This window comes from Petaurus breviceps, unplaced genomic scaffold, assembly GCF_028583685.1.
Source record: "Petaurus breviceps papuanus isolate PSGF00001 unplaced genomic scaffold, PetGlider_PUasm1.0 90686, whole genome shotgun sequence".
Lineage (NCBI taxonomy): Eukaryota > Metazoa > Chordata > Mammalia > Diprotodontia > Petauridae > Petaurus > Petaurus breviceps.
In genome coordinates, this window is record NW_027187309.1 from 10,695,294 (window position 1) to 10,716,164 (window position 20,871).

Genomic DNA, 20,871 nt, shown 5'->3' on the forward strand with positions numbered 1-20,871 from the left:
TGTGTGTGTGTGTGTGTGTGTGTGTGTGTGTGTGTGTGTACACAAACATATATATAATCAGATATCACTTTACAGAGGATATAGAAAAATACAAGTATACACATACATATACATCAATCAGATACCACCTTACAGAGAATACAGAAATAAGATTATAGGTTATGTTTAAGTCATTCAGCCCAATAAACACACCAGAGTTCAAAATGGTCTGAATGGACTAGCTTCATCTGTACTAAGTCTGCTTAACCAATAGGTGGCACTGAATTGTTAAGGCACATTTGCTGGTATTTGGACCCAGGAAGAAAGTTGTTGTACTTTAATCAGATATTCTAAATTATTACGATCATAGGATTTAGAACTCAAAGAGAGATTAGAGATCGGAGATTCAGAACTAGAAGAGATACTAGTTCACCCATCTAACTCATTCCCCTTATTTTTTTTTCAGATGGGGAGAATGAGGCTTGAGAGGTTAAATGACTTACCCAGGTTAGTAATAGGTAGCAAGAAATTGACAGCTGAGATTTCAACCCTGGTGCTCTGAATCCCTCCCCACTACACCATATTGCCTGTCAATACTATGAGACAGTGCTGAACGAAATAAATTATCTTGTCTTATGATATATAAAAAGTGGTTTAGTGTCATGTCCACTTGGAAGACAAAACAAAACAAACCAAAAAAATAAAAACCCTGTCCCTAAAGAGAAAAATAATCACTTCAGGTGGGACAACAGAACAGTTAGGAAAGAAAACGAACATTCTTGGAGACAGCACTGTTGATGCATGGATTTTTGATGAAACTCCAATTGACAATAAATAAATAAAAGAAAAATACAACTGAGAGATAAAAACCAAACATTTGAGATGATGACTCTCTTGAGACCCAGCATACACTGTTAGGATAAGTGGGAGAAAAAAATACATGATGCACATAGTCTACAGGTGGAGGCAGGTGCCACAAGATTGGGAGAAGCAGCACCATACCAACTTATCCATGGAAAGACATTGATTTTGGATGCAGCTTTGGGTCCAGCATCTCACCTGCCCTCTTGGCTGAAGGAATAGTGCAAGATACCAGCCACTGCCAGGGCAGGGAAGAAGACATCTCCAAGGAATGTTGGTGTCCACCAGCGGGGGCTCATTCTGAGCAGACTGCATACCTGGAGCACAGGCATTGTCAACGAAGAAAGTGGGTTCCCCCAAGAAGGAGGAGAAAGCCAAGAAGAAAAAGCCAAACAGAAAAAAAAAATATCACATGATAGCTACAGAACTTATCCATTAGAAGAAGACGAAGAAGGGGGAAAAAAAAGTTTGTGCATTAATTCAGCTACTACACCTTATATCTTCTTTGGTCTAAAATATGGCTCAAAAGTTAGTGTACTGAGCCAGATACATTGAAAATATCCTACCTTTCGGAATACGAATGATTCCTCATTGTAAACAGGATTGAGACCATTGTTCATAACCATACGTGTTCGGAACTCTTTACGTATAGTGTCTGTGGGCAAACCGTACATATCCACTTCTACATACGTACCAATTTTCTTATCAGATAAGAATTGCCCTGATATAACCTGAAATAAAAACACAACTCTGATGAAAGCAGTGTTTGACTGCTTTAAACACAAACCCAACCCCCCTTAGCTCCTGAAGCCCCCACAGTCACTTACATTAAGATATGGGCACTGATTTGATAGTTAGATAGTAACTTTAGATCCAAAATGTATATGGGACAATTAGTGATTCTCAATATGAATAATTCTAGATTAAAAGGAATCATTTCAGTTCAAGACTAAAATCTAGGTCAGAGATGTCAAACATGAAGCTCATTGACTCCAGCCCCCAAATTCCTGATTAGGGTTTGAACCAGATTAAAATTTAATTGGAAAATATTTAACAAAATATCTGACAACATACATAATGTTAATTTTTAATTTTCTAAGTCAATATGCCACCTGCAAGGATCTGTTTCAATTTGACTCTACTTGACTTCAATTTGCTCTAGATAACACATATAGTGGTAAATAGTGAACAAATTTAAATATTATAGTCCTGCTGGAGTTGCACAGTGGACAGAGCACTGGGCATGGAGTCAGGAAGACCTGAGTTCAAATCTAACCTCAGATTCTTAATAGCTGTATGACCCTAAGGTATGCCATGTAACCTGTCTGCTTCAGTTTCCTCATTTGTAAAATGGGAATAATAATAGCATCTACCTCCTAGGGCTGCTGTGAGGATACAGTGAGATAATATTTATAAAGTCCTCTGCAAACCTGAAAGCATTATATAAAAGCTAGCTAAATATTAATTTTGATACTATAGCCCTAATTAGGGTTGTGAATTTCCATGAGAATATTTACTGAGCCTGGGATAAGATGTAATATTTGTAAAATTCAAATATATAAAGTATAAGTTAAAGATTACAATGAATATGAAAGTGTTTTTAAAAAAATATATAAACCATGATACAGATATGGTTAGGGAACTGGCCTCAGAGACAGGAAGACTTGAATTCAAATTCTAACATTGGTTCATCCTATCTCTGAGACCATGGGCAAAGAACTCAACCTTTCACTTGGTACTACCCCTGCCCCCACCCCTTGCAACAACAACAACAAAAAAAAAACAGGCTGCCAATCTGCATTGGTGGAAGGAGATTTCACAATGGGAGTTCCCCATATAGATGAAATCACAGATGCAGTAGGGTCAAAACAGAGTTACATTTCTTGAATTCTGCTATTTAATTGTTTCCCCTATATTAATCAAAGGGACAGAGAGGTAGCATAGGAGGTAGAGTATAGGACCCCAAATCAGGAAGACTCCTACTCCTTTTCATATGTTCAAATCTGTCCTCAGACACTTATTAGCTGTTTGACCCTGGGCAAGTAACTTAACCCAGTTTGCCTCAATTTCCTCATCTATAAAATGAAGAGGAGAAGGAAATGGCAAACCACAGTGTATCCTTGCCAAGAAAACCCCAAATGGGGTCATGAAGAGTCAGATATGACTGAAAAATAACTCAACAACAACAAACATATTAATCAAACATGGTGGTTACATATTAAAGGACAAGTGTTATTTTTCTATTCTATATGTTGTATTTGGTGGTTAGTTTATATTCCAATTAACTATGAGACATCTGACTAAACTTTTTCATAGTACCTAACATTCAGGACATCTAACTAGTGAATTAAATTATAGATGATTTAAAAATATAGATACAGGTAATATCCCTCCTGGGACTACTGAAAATATTTATTCTAAGTTTAATACTAAATTTTTAAAGAACTATATAGATTCATGTTTATTAATACAATGCAAAGACCAAAGAATGAAATGGTCCAAAGTCACAAATTATAAAATGACTAATTTACAGAAACTTATTAACCACAAAGAACAATTATTCTTTTGTCCCAGTAGGATTTGTCTTGGTACCAACTGGACTACACATTTCCCCATAGTTCACTGCTATCAGTTTAAGAATCTTTTTCAGTATCCCTTTTTAAATGATCTTCAAGTCTCTTCTTAAATACCTCCCATGATGGAGAGGTATTACCTCACAAGGCATCCTGTTCTACTTCTGGACAGCTCATCCAATAGAAATTATAACTACTGGCAGAATTTATTCCATAATGTTTCTTGGTTTCAGAAACCATAAGGAATTGGGCATCTCTTACATTTATTGGCTCATTTTAATTGAGTAATCATTATTTCTAATTAGACTATAGTATCTTATGCTCATTCCATATAAACACAGATGTCTTAAGAGAGAGTGAAATAATAACAAGCAAAACACAACTCAATAGAACCTACTGAGTTTATGTGCATCTGCTATAAATACCACTTTATAAAACCTAGAGTATAACATTCGGATCACTCTGAAAATATAAGACCAGTCTTTACCTGTACTGAACAAGTAGCTGCAATGACACCATCTACAGGTGTTTCAGAGAAAGGATCAAATGTTCTATCTGGCCGTCGCATGAAATCTGGTTTGAGAAGGTACCTGTTATAAAGAAAAACATCAACAATGTTATCTTTATGACTATCTGTCACATCTTTATAGCCTTAGTTATTCATGTAGTTGAGGGGAAAATGGGTCACTTGCCCTAAGTATTCAAAGCACTTGCCTATTCTTCTCAATTGAATCAGACACAGTCAAGGTCAAACTGTCCTTTCCTCCATATACTGTCATTAGCAAATTATGTACTGAAACCACTGTGATAAAGGAATGACATTAATATCTAGATAAAAATACCAGCCTCAAGATTTTTAAAGATCACAAAATTTTCACTTTGAGTTACCATCAAAGAAAGGCCAACAATTTATTAGCCTGATTAGTGATCCAAGATGCTATTGAAGTTGCATGGGTGAAGTCACTGAACAGAAATTATGATTAACTTGCCTACTTACTACTTCATATTCAAAGATGTCAAATTAATGGATTATTATACTTTCACTTAAAGAAAATTTATTTTCAAGACTTTTCAGGGGCAGCTAAGTGGCGCAGTGAATAGAGCACTAGCCCTGGAGTCAGAAGGACATGAGTTTAAATCCAGCCTCAGACACTTGACACACTTACTAGGTGTGTGACTTTGGGCAAGTCACTTAAGCCCATTTGCCCTCCAAAAAGAATAGAAAAACCAAAGAAAGACCTTTCAAAAGAAGAAAATGTTAATATATTTTTATTCAATTTGTTAAATACTTCCAAATTACATGGAAAAAAAACCCCATTCATTAAAAAAAAATTGGAAGTCCCAAATTCTATCTCTGTCTCCTGGCCCTCCCTTTGAGAAGGCAAGCAATATGTCAATTACACATGTGAAATCATACAGAACATAAGAAGAAAACATTAGCTTTTGCACCCAGGGTGCTATAAAATACAGTATAGTGAAATTCTCATTTTTGTCATGGAAGAGTCCAAAGAATCAAGGATTATAAATGCATTCAGGATTCTATGCCTTGACAATTTTTTATTCAGGAAATATTTACTAAGCATTTAAAAAGTATAAATTTCTAGAACTATCAAAGCAATATATGTATATAAATGCACACACACACTATATATATATGTATATATATATATATATATAATCTAGTTCTCAATAAGTTTAAAATCTAGTTAGGAGATGAGAATCATATGTAAATATATATGTTACAAGATAAATAATAATTAAATTTATAGGAGAGACTAAACAGAATGATTTTAGAGGTAGAAGGAAGGAACGGGGGGGGGTCAGTTTCATGGGGAAATTGTTACCTGAAAGAGAGATTTCAATAGACAGATGTGAAGGTAAGAAATTAATTCCAGGTATAGGAGATGGGAAGCCACAAGAGCCTGGAGGCAGGAGAAGGCAGGATGAAATCAGGGAAGAAGAAATGGTCCAGGAAATAAAATCAGAAAGATATGCTGGAACCAGATTGTGAAAGAGTTAGATGCCAGAATAAAGAGTTTCTCTTTTATTTTATAGGCAACAAGGACTCACAGAAGGATTTTGAGCAGATCTATGAATTATAGGATTTATGAATTGTCAGATCTATGAATTAGGAAGGCTTGTGTGAAGACTTTGCATGAAATATATATTGCAGAGGGGGAGAAATTACAGTCAAGGAGACCAATTTGGTCCCCATTAGAATAGCTGAATCCCTACTTTTTTCCCCCTTCCCTAAGGAGTAGGGATTTAAGAACCTGGGTTAGGATGATGGCAGTATCGGCAGAAAAAAGAAAGCAGATGTGAAAAATATTGTGGGGACAAAATCAACAGAACTGGGCAATCAAATGGAAGGGGGAGGTAAAGGGAAGATTAAAAAAAAAAACCTGATGAGGAATTTCTAAAGATATAACTACAGAAATAGGGTGAAAGGTAGGTATGGGAGTTTCTTCAGTTTTGGACATATTGAGTTTCAGCATTGGCAAGACACTCAGTCAGCAATGCCAAGTGAGTAGCTGAAAATGTAAGACTGTGGGTCAGGGGAGAAAAATGGCGCTAGAAAGACAGTTATAGGAATTAACTGTATATAATCGAGGTGATAATTAAAACCACGAAAGCAGATGAAACTACCAAAGGAAAGAATGTGGAGAGAGAAGAGGGCCAAGACCAAAGCCTTGTGGAAGTGGGGGACCCCTGCTTACACTGAGGAAAAGAGAAAAGGAACCCAATAAAAACAAAGGAGAAGTAAGAAGAGCAAAGAAGCCAAGGAAGAAGAGAATGTCAACAGGGAGAATTGATCAATGGTGTCAGATGTTGCTGAAAGGTCAAGAAGGATAAGATGATACTACTGTATTATTTGAATTAGAAGGTTAGTGGGTACCATGTAGAGAGAAATTTCAATAAAGCAGTAAGGAGAGAATCAATTAATCAATAAACATTTATTAAGCTCCTACTACATAAGTGTCAGGCACTGTACCACATGCTGGATATAGAAATACAAAAAATAAAATACAGTCCCTGTCCTCAAGGAGCTTGCAATCTAGTTGGAGAAGACAAAACACAAACAGAAGTTAAGAAGTAGCGGATGGGGAGAAGGGAGAAGAAGAGATGGTATCTGATGAGTAGTTATGGTGGAGAAGTCAACCAGAGATATACCAAAGTAATGCAGCCACATGAGAAATGAGGAGTCTGAGATGAGCTCTCCTTAAAGTTAGGTTTGGAGTTTATATACTCATCTTCCAAGGAGAGAGGCAAAAGGCAGTGATGAAGTAAAAGGATTTGGAAAGAAGCCAGATTGTGAGGATGGAGGTTAGGTTGGTTGTGAGAACATGGCATCAGAAAGCTATATAGTCTATTCTTCCTGAAATTTAAAAAAAAATCAGTCAATAAACATTTTTTAAAAATGGCTACTCTGTAATTTTCTGGATAACACTACGGATAAAAAACATAGAAACAAGACAGTTTCCTACACTCAGGGACCTTGTCTTCAAGCCATGAAAGGGAAAAGAAAAACAGGAGACATGGGGAGGCATGAAAGGGCAGCTACTGTAGTGGACAGTGAGAGTGCTGAACAGTATGTCAAGAACATTTAATTTAAATCAAATGAGATAATATTTGTAAAGTGCTTTGCACAGTGCCTTCCATGTAGTCAGTGCTTAATAATATGCTCATTCCCTTTCCCTTATCCTCCAGTCATTAGCTCTGAGACCATGGACATATCACCTCACCTCTCTAAATAGAGATAATTAGTCTTGCAGTGCATACCACAAAGAGTTTCTGTAAAGCTCACCTGCATGTAAAAACACTTTGTAAAATTTAAAGCCCTATATAAATGTCAATTATGATTAATGGAAGAGTGGTTGAACACCATTCTTACTTCTATTTTATTTATTTATAAAATAAAAATTTGATTTTTATCATTTGTTTGTTCAGCGGTTTTTCAGTCATGTCCTACTCTTTGTGACCCCATCTGGGGTTTTCTTGGCAAAGATACTGGAGTGGTTTGGCATTTCCTTCCACAACTGAGGTCACAGATGAAGAAACCGAGGCAAACAGGGTTAAGTGACTTGCCTAAGGTCACACAGCTAGTAAGTGACTGATGTCAGATTTGAAATCAGGAAGATGAGTCTTCCTGACTCTACTTCATTACCTAGTATATATTTTATATATTATGCTATAATATTTAAGGAGCACTATTTTTAAGAATAGGTGAGACCTGGATTTCTAAGTACTATACATATTTGCAGCCAGAGGAAAAGAAACCAATAGAAAGGGAGAAATTAAAGATGAGAGTGGAGATGATTGATCACATAAGGACTTTTAAGGCTATTTGTAGGGCATAGTGCCGGGTATTTTGGCAGACCAAAAGAAAGGTCTGACAACGTCATTACCCTACTCAACAAATTCTAGTGGTTTCTTTCTGCCTTTAGGATTGAACATAAACTCCTCTGCCAGTCTTCAGAAGATCTTCCCAATCTGGGGCCAGTATACCTTTCTGGAGTTATTGTTCATGACTCCCCTTCCACACCCTCAACATTATAGCTAAACAGTCCTACTTACTGATCCTCAAAGAGAATGTTTTATCTCTCATCCCATGCCTTAGCCCAGGCTGTCCCCACCCTGTTCATCCCCATCTCTCTGAATCTCCAGCTGCTGTCAAAGCTTAGCTCAAATGCCACCTTCTATACAGGAAGCTTTTCTAGACCCTCTTTGCACCTAATGCTTCTCTCCATCCACTCCACCCCTTTCCTTGCATTTACTTTGCATATGTGATGTCACTAGTCCTCCTCTATTTTTTAAATTAAGTTTTATATTTATTTTTAGTTGACATTCATTTCCACAAGATATTGAGTCACAAATATTCTCTCTATCTTTCCCCTACCTACCACCCCAAAACAGCGATCCCACTGAATACCCCCTCCCCCAATCTGTTCTCTCCTATATCGTCCCCCATTACTCCTCTGACTTTCTGGTAGGGCAAGATGGATCTCTGTGCCTCAGTGCCTGTATATCTTATTTCCCAGTTGCATGAAAAATAATATATATATATATATTTAAACATTTGATTTTAAAGCTTAGAATTCCAGATTCTTTCCCTTCCTTCCTCCTCACCCACCTGTACTGGGAAGATAAGCAATTCAATATAGGTTGTACATGTGTAGCTATCAAAACCTTTCCATACTAGATATATTGTGAAAGACTGACTATACTTCCCTCCATCCTATCCCGCCCCCACTTGTTCTTAGTCCTCCTCTAAAAGGAAGCAACAACAATTATCTGTCTCCATCTATGAACACCTGTCCTTGAGAACAAGAGGCAGCTAGGTGGTACAGTGGACAGTGCACTTGGCCTGGAGTCAGGAAGAGCTGAGTTCAAATCTAACCTCATATGGCTGTGTGACTCTGGGCAAGTCTCTTAACCCTGTTTGCCTCAGTTTCCTCATCTGTAAAATGAGCTGGGGAAGGAATGGCAAACTGCTCCAGTATCTTTATCAAGAAAATCCCAAATTGGGTCACAAAGAGTCAGACATGACTAATACAACAGAACAAAAACCTTGAGGATAGTGACTGCTTTATTTTCATCTTTGTATCTGCAGTGCCTGGCACATAGTTGATAAATGATTTGTTTTTAATGTTGTTTTTAATTTGTCTTTAATAAATGATTGTTGATTGACTGAATGTCCTGGCTTCAATCAAGAGACCTGGGTTCAACTCTGTTTCTACTTGAGCAAGTTACTTCCTCCTTCCTCTCATCTTCCATATCTATAAAATGAGAAAGTGGGAGTGGATGACTTTGGTTTCTTTTAGCCTAGAAATTCTGTGATTTCTGAAACTAATGATACTGATTAATTTCCAAAACCAAGCAGAAAAGACATGCTATCCAACACTAGATTCATGTGGCATTTTGTCATTCTGGTTTTTTAAATTTTATTTTATTTTTTACTAACAGCATAAGCTCCTAAAAAAGGTTTGATCAACCTCAAAGTGAGAGAATTGAGGAGAATAACAGTGAGAAAAGAACCATTATAACAACATGTCTAATACTCCCTATGGGGTTCTACTCTACTCAGCATATATGTGTAACCAATTTGTGCAATGACGGGTAACAAATGAGAACTGTGGCTTTAAAATAGAATGACAGCCTCTTGATGTCAGCTGGGTGCATCAAGGCACGTTATTCTCTTCTGATGATGGGAGGCAGAGAGAAAGATGTGGAATTAGATCCATCCTGCCAACTCAGCAGCTCTGCCCAGGCAGCAGCTGTCAGAAGCTTCTCTTCTCCCTATAATGTAGTTTTTTGCAGGGTCATAAGCATCCATAACCCAAACAGACGAAATAGTGCTGAGGAAGTTTGCACATTTAAAAATTTAACCTATTCTCATACTGGTTTTGATTAGAAGAAAGTAATTTCCTTCAGAGTGATAGTGCTTTATCCTCATTTTTAAAACAATCAGTAAAAAAGGACAATAGATTTAAATCTAATGCACTAAAACAGGTTTTAATTAAATTTTGGTAGAAGAAAATCTTAATTTTTATTGTCTATATAAATACAAAAATCCAAGTAGTCGTGTCAAGCCTGAAGTACACTAAACTAACTTGTTTCTAAGGAATGTCTTTTCTGGGTCTAAAGATAGGCCCAGGGAACCAGAGACTCTCAAGATCCTTTATTACAAAGCCTGGTCAGTGTTTCCAAAAGGAATTCAAAAAAGAATCTTGACTACGTATTGAAGGAGACTTTTGCTTTGTGATTCATCCAATGGCCTTAGCTATGGAATTAAATGGAAAAGCATTCTCACCTTCAACAGGGTCATTGCTAGACCACCAAGACACAGCAAGGAAAGAACAGAAAGCTTAGAGGCCATATGAATGGGTGGTGCTGAGAGAGGCGAGAATAGGAGAAAAGTAAACCTAATTTGGATAACAATAATGAAATATAAGGAAATAAAACTTCTTGAGATAAATTTCTTTGTTTTATTGTGTTTCTTTAGGGGTGTTAGGGAATATTAAAAAAAATTTAAAGCTGGGTGTCCCATGGATGAATCTCTGTTCTCATATTCAGAGAAGTGGATTTGGAGATAAGGAAATATAAGGAAAAAAACTGAGGTAAATTTCTGTTTTATCATATTTCCTTAGGTATTTAGGGAAGTAGCTTTTGAAATAAGGTCCTTTGTTAAAGTCAAATGTGCCTGCATGCTGTATTTACTTGCCTTCTTCTCCACCCCCACTCCCATCAGAATTAAAGAAAAAAGTATTCCTAGATTTATTCCTGAGATTTTCATGCCACAGCTAGTTTTGGGGGGATGTCCTTTGATCCATAATCTGATGGGGCAGCTAGGTGGCACAGTGAATAGAGCACTAGCTCTAGAGTCAGGAAGACCCGAGTTCAAATCTGTTCTCAGACACTTGACAAACTTACTAGCTGTGTGATCTTAGTCAAGTCACTTAGCCCCAATTGCCTTGCCTTCCTCCCTCAAAAAACACACAAACAAAAAACCCAAACCAAAATAAATAAATAAATAAAACCATCAGGATTCACTTGCTGGAGCTAGTAAATAGGAAGACTACTTCCTTATAGAAATGCATTGGATTTGAAGTCAGACAGCCTGACATCAATCCCAATTCTATTATTTACTACTTACAGGACAAGTCACCTAATTTTTTTGTGCCTCAATTTCCTTATCAGCAAAAGGAGCGAATTGGACCAGATGATTTCTTAAGATCCTTTTCAGCTCTGAATTCTGTTACTTGAACAATTCATTCCACCTTTCTGGACTTCAGTTTTCTCATCTCTAAAATAAAGGGATTAGATGAACTATAGGGTTCCTTCCATTTCTAGATCTATGATTGGGGGAGTCTCAAATGAGATAATGGATATACAAACTTGACAACTTTGCAAAGCTCTATACAAATGCCAGGTAATATTATTATTATTACTATTAGGCTTCAGTCACTAGGCCTCCACTCTGGTGATGACTTTATTCTCTGAGCCTTCTACTGTATTCCTGTGGAACTCAATACTTACAAAGCAATACAGGGGTATGCTGGTAAATATTTAACTACCAGGTTTGGGAGGGGAAAGGGAGACAAAAGGAGAGGACATAATGTATGCCCATACTTTTAAGCTTAATGTCCATTATTAACATTTTCTTACATCTAAACAATAAATCAATCCCTGACTTAAAGCAATAGCCAACTTCTGAGGTATAAATGCACTGAAAATTTCACAATAGTCTCTGTCAAACCAATTAGAACTGGCTTTATCTATGATCCTAAGAGTTATAGAAATATTGTTTTCTGGAGGCAGTTGAACTTGGCCTCTAGAAAAAGAAAATAAGTTATTCAATAGTGAAGGTCTTTAGCTTTTCCCATCAGTAGCTACCTTGAATTCTTCTGACACTCAGGCCAAAATGAGGGAGGTAGAGGGGACTAAATGGGATGATTTTCTGTATTTTTTTTCTTATTTATACCAAAATGATCTTCCCTTCTTTGCAGGTGATGGATAAGTTTGGCATAAGGAGGGATTAATTTTGAACTTGTTAAAATCAGTTCTTTAAGTTGGGCTGTCCTTTGGATAAATCTCTTTTTCATGTCTACTCTGGTTTTTGAGTTTCTGGTCATTTCACATAAAAAGAAATAAACAAGCTTTGGACTTAGGCTTAAATTTTCAGTAAAGAACAGGGGCCAGTCCAATACCAAAGCCCATTTTGTCTTTGTTTTTATTTGTGGAGCTTTTCACAAAATGACAAAATTTGAGTTTTAGAAGGGAACCTAGAAGCCCTTTCATCCAACTCATGCCTAAACATGTGATTTAAATGTTATTATTATTACCCTCATTTTACAGATGAGACAACTCAAGCTGAAAAAGGTTAAGTGAGTTGCTCAGGTTCACGACATGTGTAAGAGACAGTGTTAAAATCAGGTCTTCTCTACTCTGAGGCCAGCACTTTATCTACTATATCAAGAGATGCACAAGTCTAATGATCCTTCTTTTAACAGACAGTCCTTCAAATGCTTGAAGACAGCTTCATGCTCCTATCTCTCCAAATCTTTTCTTTTCCAGCATACACATCCACATTTCCTCTAACATATCCTCATTCAGCATAATCTCAAGACCCTTCACTCTCCTGACTACCCTTCTTCAGATTCTTTTCAGTTTATCAACATCCTTACCCAGAACTGAGTATCATCTACTTTTCAAATGGAAGAAGGCAAAGGGCCTCGGCAGAAGGCCAGAAAATTATGTATTCTAGTGCTCACTAAACATGTGTCTCCACATTTTCCTAAGAGGAAAGAGAATGAGTAAATGTTATCTCTATGAAGGCTTGAAAAATCATTCTTGTTAACCCAACCCGGAGTAGTTATCTCATGAGTGAACTCTGGGTGGGTAGTCCCCAATCAGCTGTCCAGATGCTCTAAGGTTTACAAACGTATGAATTAGCACTTCATCCTAATGTGCAAAGTGGTCAGAGCCAACCTCTCCTCTTAGGATGGGTCACCACTGCTTCTTGTTATCTAATAATGTAACAGTATGACTGATTCAGAATACTTATATTCCACATTTTGACTTCTCGAGATGATTTATAGATTATGACAAGCTCTTTTAGATGGAATCAGTAGGTATCAGAGTATAAGTGGAAGAGCACTAAATTTCTTGATTCTGAGTCCTAGCTTTACACTTGCTATCAGTGTGAATGAGTGCCAAACTTCACTTTTTCCAAATCTTAGTTTCTTTATTTGTTAAAAAAATAAATTAAATTAAAATCACTGACAACTTGGAGATTAGAATGGAAAAGGTTGTGGGGGGGGGAGTGGAGTCAAGGAGCATATGCTTCCTTTTCTTGGTTGTTGGCTGAGAAAGGGAGAAGATGATAAGGCAATAACTTGAGCGGATGGCAGAGTTTAATGAGTTTTTGTTCATTTTTTTTTTAAGGGTAGGAGAGACTTGGGTACATGTGTAGCAATCAAGAAAGAACCAGTAGATAAAGAGATAATGAAGATACTGGCAGGAAGAATAGAAAACAGATGATGTTGGGGGGACAATCTATTGGGGAAGATGAAATGGGATAGATGAAGGGTTCACCAAGGGGGATTGATATGAGAAGGGTTACCTTTCAATCAAGGCACTGAAGGAAAGGAGGAGATGATGAGGGATGTTGTCAAGGAATTGCTGAAATTAAAATACACGCAAGAGGAAGTAAACTCACTTGCTTTATATGTAATGCTAGGTTTTATCCCTAGTCTGTTTAGTGGATGAAAACTATGTATTTTGCAAATGTTAATCTATCTAGGAAATCCATTTCTTTCTGTCTTGTCCCTCACATCCGACTTTAATTTGGCAACATGTAATTAAAAGTGACATGGTTTTATTAAACCTATAGCACAGGGCCTTGAGACAGTGACAACAGTTTAAATCACATTACTCACCCGCATGATCCATTATATTCAAATTTTCCCTGATTCAATTGCATCGCTAAATCTGTCAAGAGACAAAAATAATTTAGCATCTTCTCTTCCTGGACAATGGAGATCTTGAAAAGCCATCTTTCACAATAGAAATCAGATGTACAGCCTGGGGAGAATAGTTAGCTTAAAAAAGGAGGCTTCTGGCATGCCACAAAGAAACTCCAGAATTTTTTTGAGGCAAAAACAAAAAATAACATAAACATAACTACCAAATTTTACAAAATTGAAACAAATATGTCAGAGTTTCAAGAAAACATTTGTTATTCATGGTGAATTTAAAGCAATACTTTAAACTTTTAATTATGAATAGAAATTTATTTTCCTGAAGCTCTGATTAAATGCTCACTTCTTTAAAATAATTTGCCCTTAAAAAGCAACCTGGGCATCATCTTCTTAAGCTGCTCATCAACTGGAGTTGGAAGCACAATTTTTAATGGGTTAGCTGCATGACCTTTAGGACTCTAGGCAAGGCAAATAATGTAGCCACATAAGGAACAATGTGAATGCATAGTCTGGCTACATAGTGACTCTCAAGAGATTAGAAGAGAATCATATGCCAAATAGCACCTAGTTTTAGAGCAGAATTCTGAGAAAAATTCTTCTAGAGCAGGAGTTCTTAACTCAAGGGGCTATGAATGTAAGAGAATATTATTGTACTTTAACAAATGATTAATATCAACAAAAATTTTCGTTATTATACATTAATATAATTGTTTAATTTGGATTCTTATGTATTTCATTTTTGAATTAAAAACATTATTCTGAGAAAGGGTCCATTGGTTTCACCAGGCTAGCAAAGGCGTGTATGACACACGCACAATAATGCTGGCTCTAGAAGATTTTTACACTGGCAGGACAAATGCAAGCTTTTCTAAATGACAGAAGGGTGAAAGAGACTGACTAAACAAAGTTAAATTATGATGGGATTTCTCTTCCCATTCCAACCCTCATCCCCACCATATATCATAAATGCTTTTTCCATTATTTTATTACACATCAATGTATCTGATGAACTAAATTATGTATGTGATGATAATTAAATATATCTTGAATCATTTTAAAAATAAGGAAAGTGATCTCTGCTGCCAATTTAAAAAGTCTCTGACTACACTAATGGCCTATGGCAGCACAAAACCTTAGATTCTGCATTGAGCCTTGTGTATAAGCGTACTCAGTAAGTACTTTTGGTTGCTGAAAGACAACTATGGCAACAATGAGTAACATTTATACAGATTGTTAAGTACCATTTATACAGTTTACAAAGTACCTTACATATATAATCCCCTTTGCTCTTCACAATAACCCTGTGAATCAGGTACTATTATTATCCCCATTTTACAGAAGAAGATATTGAGGCTGAGAGGTTAAATGCTTGCCCATGGTCACAAAGTCAGTAAGTATCTAAGGTAGGATTCAAACTCAGGCTTTCCTTAGTGCAAGTCCAATATTCTATCCACAATCCAATTGAGTTGCCTGTATGTTGAATCTTTTTCAAAGAAAAATAAATGCAGCATATGAACATTAACAGATGAATGTTTAGAATCTTCTGTCTTTAATCAACATAGGCTTTCTCAGAGCGTGGTGAGTGAAGAAAATGGCCAAGAACTAATTGAGTGATAGGGAAGAAATGTAATTTATCCACATCTAGCCAATCAAAATGTTGTTGTAAGAAGAAAACATTATTGGTTTTAAGAATAAAATTAAGCAAATAGTCCTATAAAACTGATAGAATTTTTATTTTTCTCTTTTTATTATATTTAGTTTTAAGAATAAAACTGAGCAAATAGTCCTATAAAAGGATAGAATTTTTATTTTTCTCTTTTTAATATATTCACAAAAATTTTTAGTCTGTTAAAGATAAGCAATAAATAATAAACATGTGTATCTGTTAAAATAAATGACTTCAATCTTTTAATCCAAACTAAAAAGAAAAAAAATATAAACAAACCCATTCCCTCAACTCTTTAAGGTAGAAAACTCATTCTGTGCTGTTGTCTGACCTTGGAGTCTCTTTCAACTCTGAACTCTATGATTCTGTCCTGTTACTAGAACAAGATCCTTCTGGTACCTACAGACATAAAATCCCATAAGCAAAGTTTATGGTAGATTTGTCATCAACAGATTTCTTTTTTTTTAATAGATTTTTTATGAGTCATTATAAACTGTTTATTGGTTTATATTTGCTGAATGTAAACAAAGGACTAAAAATTTTCTAAAGGCAGAAATAGGTAAGGTTCTTTCCAAAAAAAAAAATAGCCAAGTCTTTTCAAATTCTTTCCATTTACTTCTATCCTTGGAAAATAGGAGGATAAATCAGATTTATAAGGATAGGAATTTAGAGAAATGGAAAGTAGATGATCTAAGGACATATAGCAAGAGATATGTGACTTTGTATAGGAAAATGTTGCCAGAAGTGAAATGTATTGTCTCTAACAACTGACCTCTTTTCTTACTTTCCCAAAACACATCCAACATGACATTTAGCCATATGTCTGTTTTCCTTTAAAAATGCTAAAAGCAAACCAATGTCATCTGTTGGCACAATACTATCAAAGCCTTCCTCTGGAACTTGGGTTCACTGGACATCATCTCGTACCTGGGGTTTGATAGTTCAGTGACACCATCTGGCAGCCAGCGTTCCAGAAAATCTGAGGCATGTAATTACTGGAATCCACTCGGCCTCCCTTGGGGTAAATCCGACTCATTTGCCGTTTATTATAACTGTGTAACTTATTAAGGAAAATGGAATAAGAACTAAAGAAACAATAATAAACTTAAAACAGACCATAGGGCTTCACATAGATATATATGCTTCTACTATATAGAAAAGATATATCTTTTAAAATGTAGCTTATGTGGAATTCAGAATTCATTATGTAGAAAATGATAAGTACCTAAGTGGAATGTTGGTGGTTGGTGATCTATTTTCTATTTACTAAAGAATTCATGTTTTTTTTTTCACAATGAGAACACCAGCAATTCACATACAAAAAGAAAGAAAACAGTTAGCTATTAGTCCTCTTATCATAGAAGGATACTTCACAAATTCAATTGCATGCGTCTTCAAATAACCTAGTCCAACTGATTCATTAAAAGAAGACATGTTGTAATGAATATTACGCTCTGTAAAAGAAAGGAAAATATCCTTTTAAAAGTACTGCCATCAGTTCCATATAAGCCAACAAATAAGTATAACTGCAGCTTGTAACATTATATTTGACCAGGAATGTGCTACTTTACCATATTAGCAACTCCTAAGTTATAGAAATCAACAATGTACTTCAATAAAATTCTCCCTCCCCTTAATTCAAATCAGAATTTAAAAATATATATATTTTACTTTTTTCCAATGACATGTAAAGACAATTTTAACATTATTTTTTTAATTGAGTTCCAAATGACAATCTCATTTTTGTATAAAAATAGCAATAAACTTGAGGAGTCAGGAAAGAATTTGTATATAATGTTTCATGTCTGCTGTGTAAATGTTCCTCAACAGTGGTGGTACCTTTACCCCCATAGTAAGTGTTATTTCAGGGAATGTTTTAAACACTTTATACAGCTATGAACCAATGGAAGCTAGTTTATATAGAAAAGTCCTTTGAAAATATAGCTCAATGATAAATATGGCCACACAGTATTAGGAGCCACCTTCTGCTAACATACTCCTAGTAACTGAGAGCCACCATGTGGACAATTAATGGAATAACAAGTTGATCACAGAACTGGCCTGGGATATACTACCAATGGATAGTCTATTAAGCAAATCTCTATATTCTTTGTCTCCCCCAGCAAAACAAACAAACAAAACAAAACAAAAAGAAAACATACTAAGTCAGATTCCAATGCTACATGATAACACAAGGTAAAGTAGACAAATATAGCTATTATGTTTAACCTTTTATGTTACCTTCTGCTACATTGAAGCCCTGAAACTTTACAGGCTGGGCATAGTTGATCATTGTGGATAAATATGGGTGAATATTGGTTGTAGCGCCCACGTATTTGTAGGATGCCATCCATGCCTGCTCATCTTCCACAGTAACTAATCCCTGAAAACATATTTAAAGGAATGAACAGTTTTCATTTCTTCTGTAGTGCTTATTAAACCTTTCATCCCAATGCAGTTTTGCTGTTGTGGTGGTGGTTGTTGTTGTTGTTTTTTTTTTTTTGGTAAAGACTAAATTATATAAAAATGAAAGATTAGTATTTTTTTCCTCTAATAAATGATGCGGGCTAAGCTGTAAATGTTTTCATTAAGTTCATGCATATGTTGGTATCAAATAATGGAGGTAGTAACATGAGATGTTTCATTAAATTAACAAAAAATAATTATAATTGTTTACATTGCCACAGTGCTTTAAAATTTTCCACAGTTCTTTCGCAAACGTTGTTTCAGTGATCTTCAAGATAGCCCTGTGAGGTAGGTAAGGCAAGAATAATTATCTCCACTTTGATAGATGAGAAGACTAAGGCACAGAGAGGTTACATGACTTGCCTGGTGACATTCAGCAGATGAGCATAAGAGCTGAGACTACATGCCAGATTTGCTGATTTCTAGCCTCAGGCTTCTTCATTTATTACAATGTATTCACAACTAGTGTATGACTTGTGAACAAAGCCTCTTCTTAAAATAATATGACATCTTGCTAGATCTAATAGGTTGAGACTGCATCATGTCACATGGAAAAAGGAAGAGGTAATCGGTTTGCTTTCCAGGAAATTCAGCGTATAAAAATAAAACTTCTAAATAACAAAATTAGCTTTAAACAAAAAAAAAAAGGATAACTTCACTTTAAACTTTGAAGAGGGATATTTAAAAGTTGAAAAAAGCTCTTTGATAATGGACTGAGGCTCCAAATACCTGGATTATTAGCTGTGTTTAGTACAACACTATTTTGTGTTTTATCAACAAGCCTTGTCAGTAATTTAATTATTAATTTTTTAAAGAGAAAGAATAAGTCAAATTGGTTGTCTGACTCAGCAGCCTGGCCAATTCAGTACAAACCATCCAAAGGGCTTCTTCATTGCATGTCTAAGTTGGTACTCAAACACCTGCTATTAGCACTGAACACTATGTACAAAGCATGTTCTTTAGCCTGTCTTGAGGCTGTGATTCATGTCTTTCTCATAGTGTATAGTGCAGCTTGTTACATAGAGTAGGAAGGCAGTTAGTAGTTACTCATCACAATAATGCCCAATGTTCAGAGTGTAGACTGAGAGACAACAACAACAAAAATTTGGACATGGTCAATGAGGGAATTTGATTTGCTTGACTATCTGTTTCTGTAAAATTGGTTTTGTTTTTCTTTCTTCAATGAGGGTGAGAGAAGAGAAAAAGCCATGAAAGAGAGAAGGCAGGTTTTCATTGATTGAAAGAAATAATTTTTTAAATGCCCTAATCTTCATTTGTGTTCATTACAAAGCAAATATAATTTTTGCTTGCTACCCAAATTGAAAAAAAAAAAGGTGAGATGAATATCCGCATAGCAGGGAAGACTAACTTGAGGCTGTGGCTTATGGAAGCAGTGTCTTTGCTTTACATTCATACTGAATTCGTTTGGTAAGCACATCATTTTTATCTTTATGAGAAAAAAAACCTTAAAAGTAAATTAAGGAAGCTAACTCCACAATTTTTTTTTACATTTAAGTCAATATCTAATCTCTTTTCAAATAAAAAAGGTACTAATGTTTAATGTAGGGAAGTACTAGAAATTAATATTCTTAGGTCAGGTCAATATTTTAGAATATCAAGATATCACGTAGTTCTTTTTATTAACCCAGAGTTTCTTTTAATTCCGTTCCAAGGGGGTAAAGCTAATGACCTAATGGGTCATTTTTTATTTCTAATTTTAATAAGGTGATCTTGAAGATCTGAGTTTAACATACTATAGCACTGAGTGATAAGAATATGTTCTAATCTATCAGGTTCCTTTCTTTAGGGTAAGCATTAGTGTAAATTAATTACACCTATACATGGCCATTATACTAGGTTAATGTGCCCTTTTGGTATGATTTTATCAGGCTTTAATCATTTCCATATCTTGGAAGGTTTTTTTTTAGTATTAGGTATTATGAAATACAAATGTTATGCCTAAAAACAAGAAACTTAAATTTCTCTGAGTGGGGAAGAACAATTTAAGGACTAAATACTTCCATGAAAATCTAAATATAAGACTGTGTAAAATTATTTGCATGATAGATTGTGTTTTTTATAAGTAGAGGAAAGTAGAAATTATAGGGAATTCTTTTTTGTTACCTTTTTATTGTTTTCATGTTCAAGGTCTTCTGCAGCCTAAAGAGAAAAAAGAGTTGTATTTACCCCTCCAAACTGCAAAAAATAAATGACCCTTTACATATTATGTATGTGTGTTGAGAAATACAAACACACATAATATATTAGGAAATCTGTTTCTCCCAGAATAGGAAGTGTTTTCCAAGATTTTTTTTTCAGTATAGAAGAAAATATGCATTTGTAGTGTAATGATTTCAAATGTGCCTCAGTAGCATGTAAGCTCCTTGAGGTCAATGATTATTTTTAATTTTGCCTTTGTATTTCCAGCAGCACAGTGCCTAGCACATTAGCAGCCAGTTAACAAATGCTTATTGGATTAGAATGAAATGACATAAATCTGTTTGACTTATAGACAGTAAGGAGGGGTAAGTTAATGTTGCTATGATTTTTTTAAAGCAATGAATGGACATTAAAAAAAAAGATGGGACATTTCATTGTCCAGGATTGTCCTAATCTCATCCTAAAACTGTTGTTCTTTTACTTAAACTTTACTTTTATATTTTGAGGTATAATTATTAAATAAATTTGTTAGATATGGTTCCAGAGAGAACTATTAAAGAGGTACCTAATAAAAAGGAGCATGCCTCCCTAACACATAAGACATATAGTAAGCATTAAAATAGTTATTTTTTTAATTTAATATTGAGAGAAGGGTCTGACAAAGATTATTGCCAGTTGGGTGGGG

The 20,871-nt window shown here is 35.4% G+C and overlaps 1 protein-coding gene across 10 annotated transcripts in view; it reads right to left on the minus strand.

Moving 5' to 3' along the window:
- Positions 1-20,871, minus strand: part of PLCB4 (phospholipase C beta 4) — a 537,045-nt gene that overhangs the window by 71,829 nt on the left and 444,345 nt on the right. For 8 of the 10 annotated variants that reach the window (XM_069065424.1, XM_069065423.1, XM_069065418.1 and 5 more), the window contains 7 exons: positions 20,151-20,186; positions 17,802-17,943; positions 16,930-17,014; positions 16,488-16,612; positions 13,853-13,904; positions 3,901-4,003; positions 1,407-1,571 (listed from right to left, as the gene is read on the minus strand). In XM_069065424.1, coding sequence (XP_068921525.1) covers positions 1,407-1,571; positions 3,901-4,003; positions 13,853-13,904; positions 16,488-16,612; positions 16,930-17,014; positions 17,802-17,943; positions 20,151-20,186 — 708 coding nt within the window. The remainder of the gene's footprint in view (positions 1-1,406; positions 1,572-3,900; positions 4,004-13,852; positions 13,905-16,487; positions 16,613-16,929; positions 17,015-17,801; positions 17,944-20,150; positions 20,187-20,871) is intronic. The other 2 variants (XM_069065427.1, XM_069065425.1) reach the window with 1 other exon arrangement.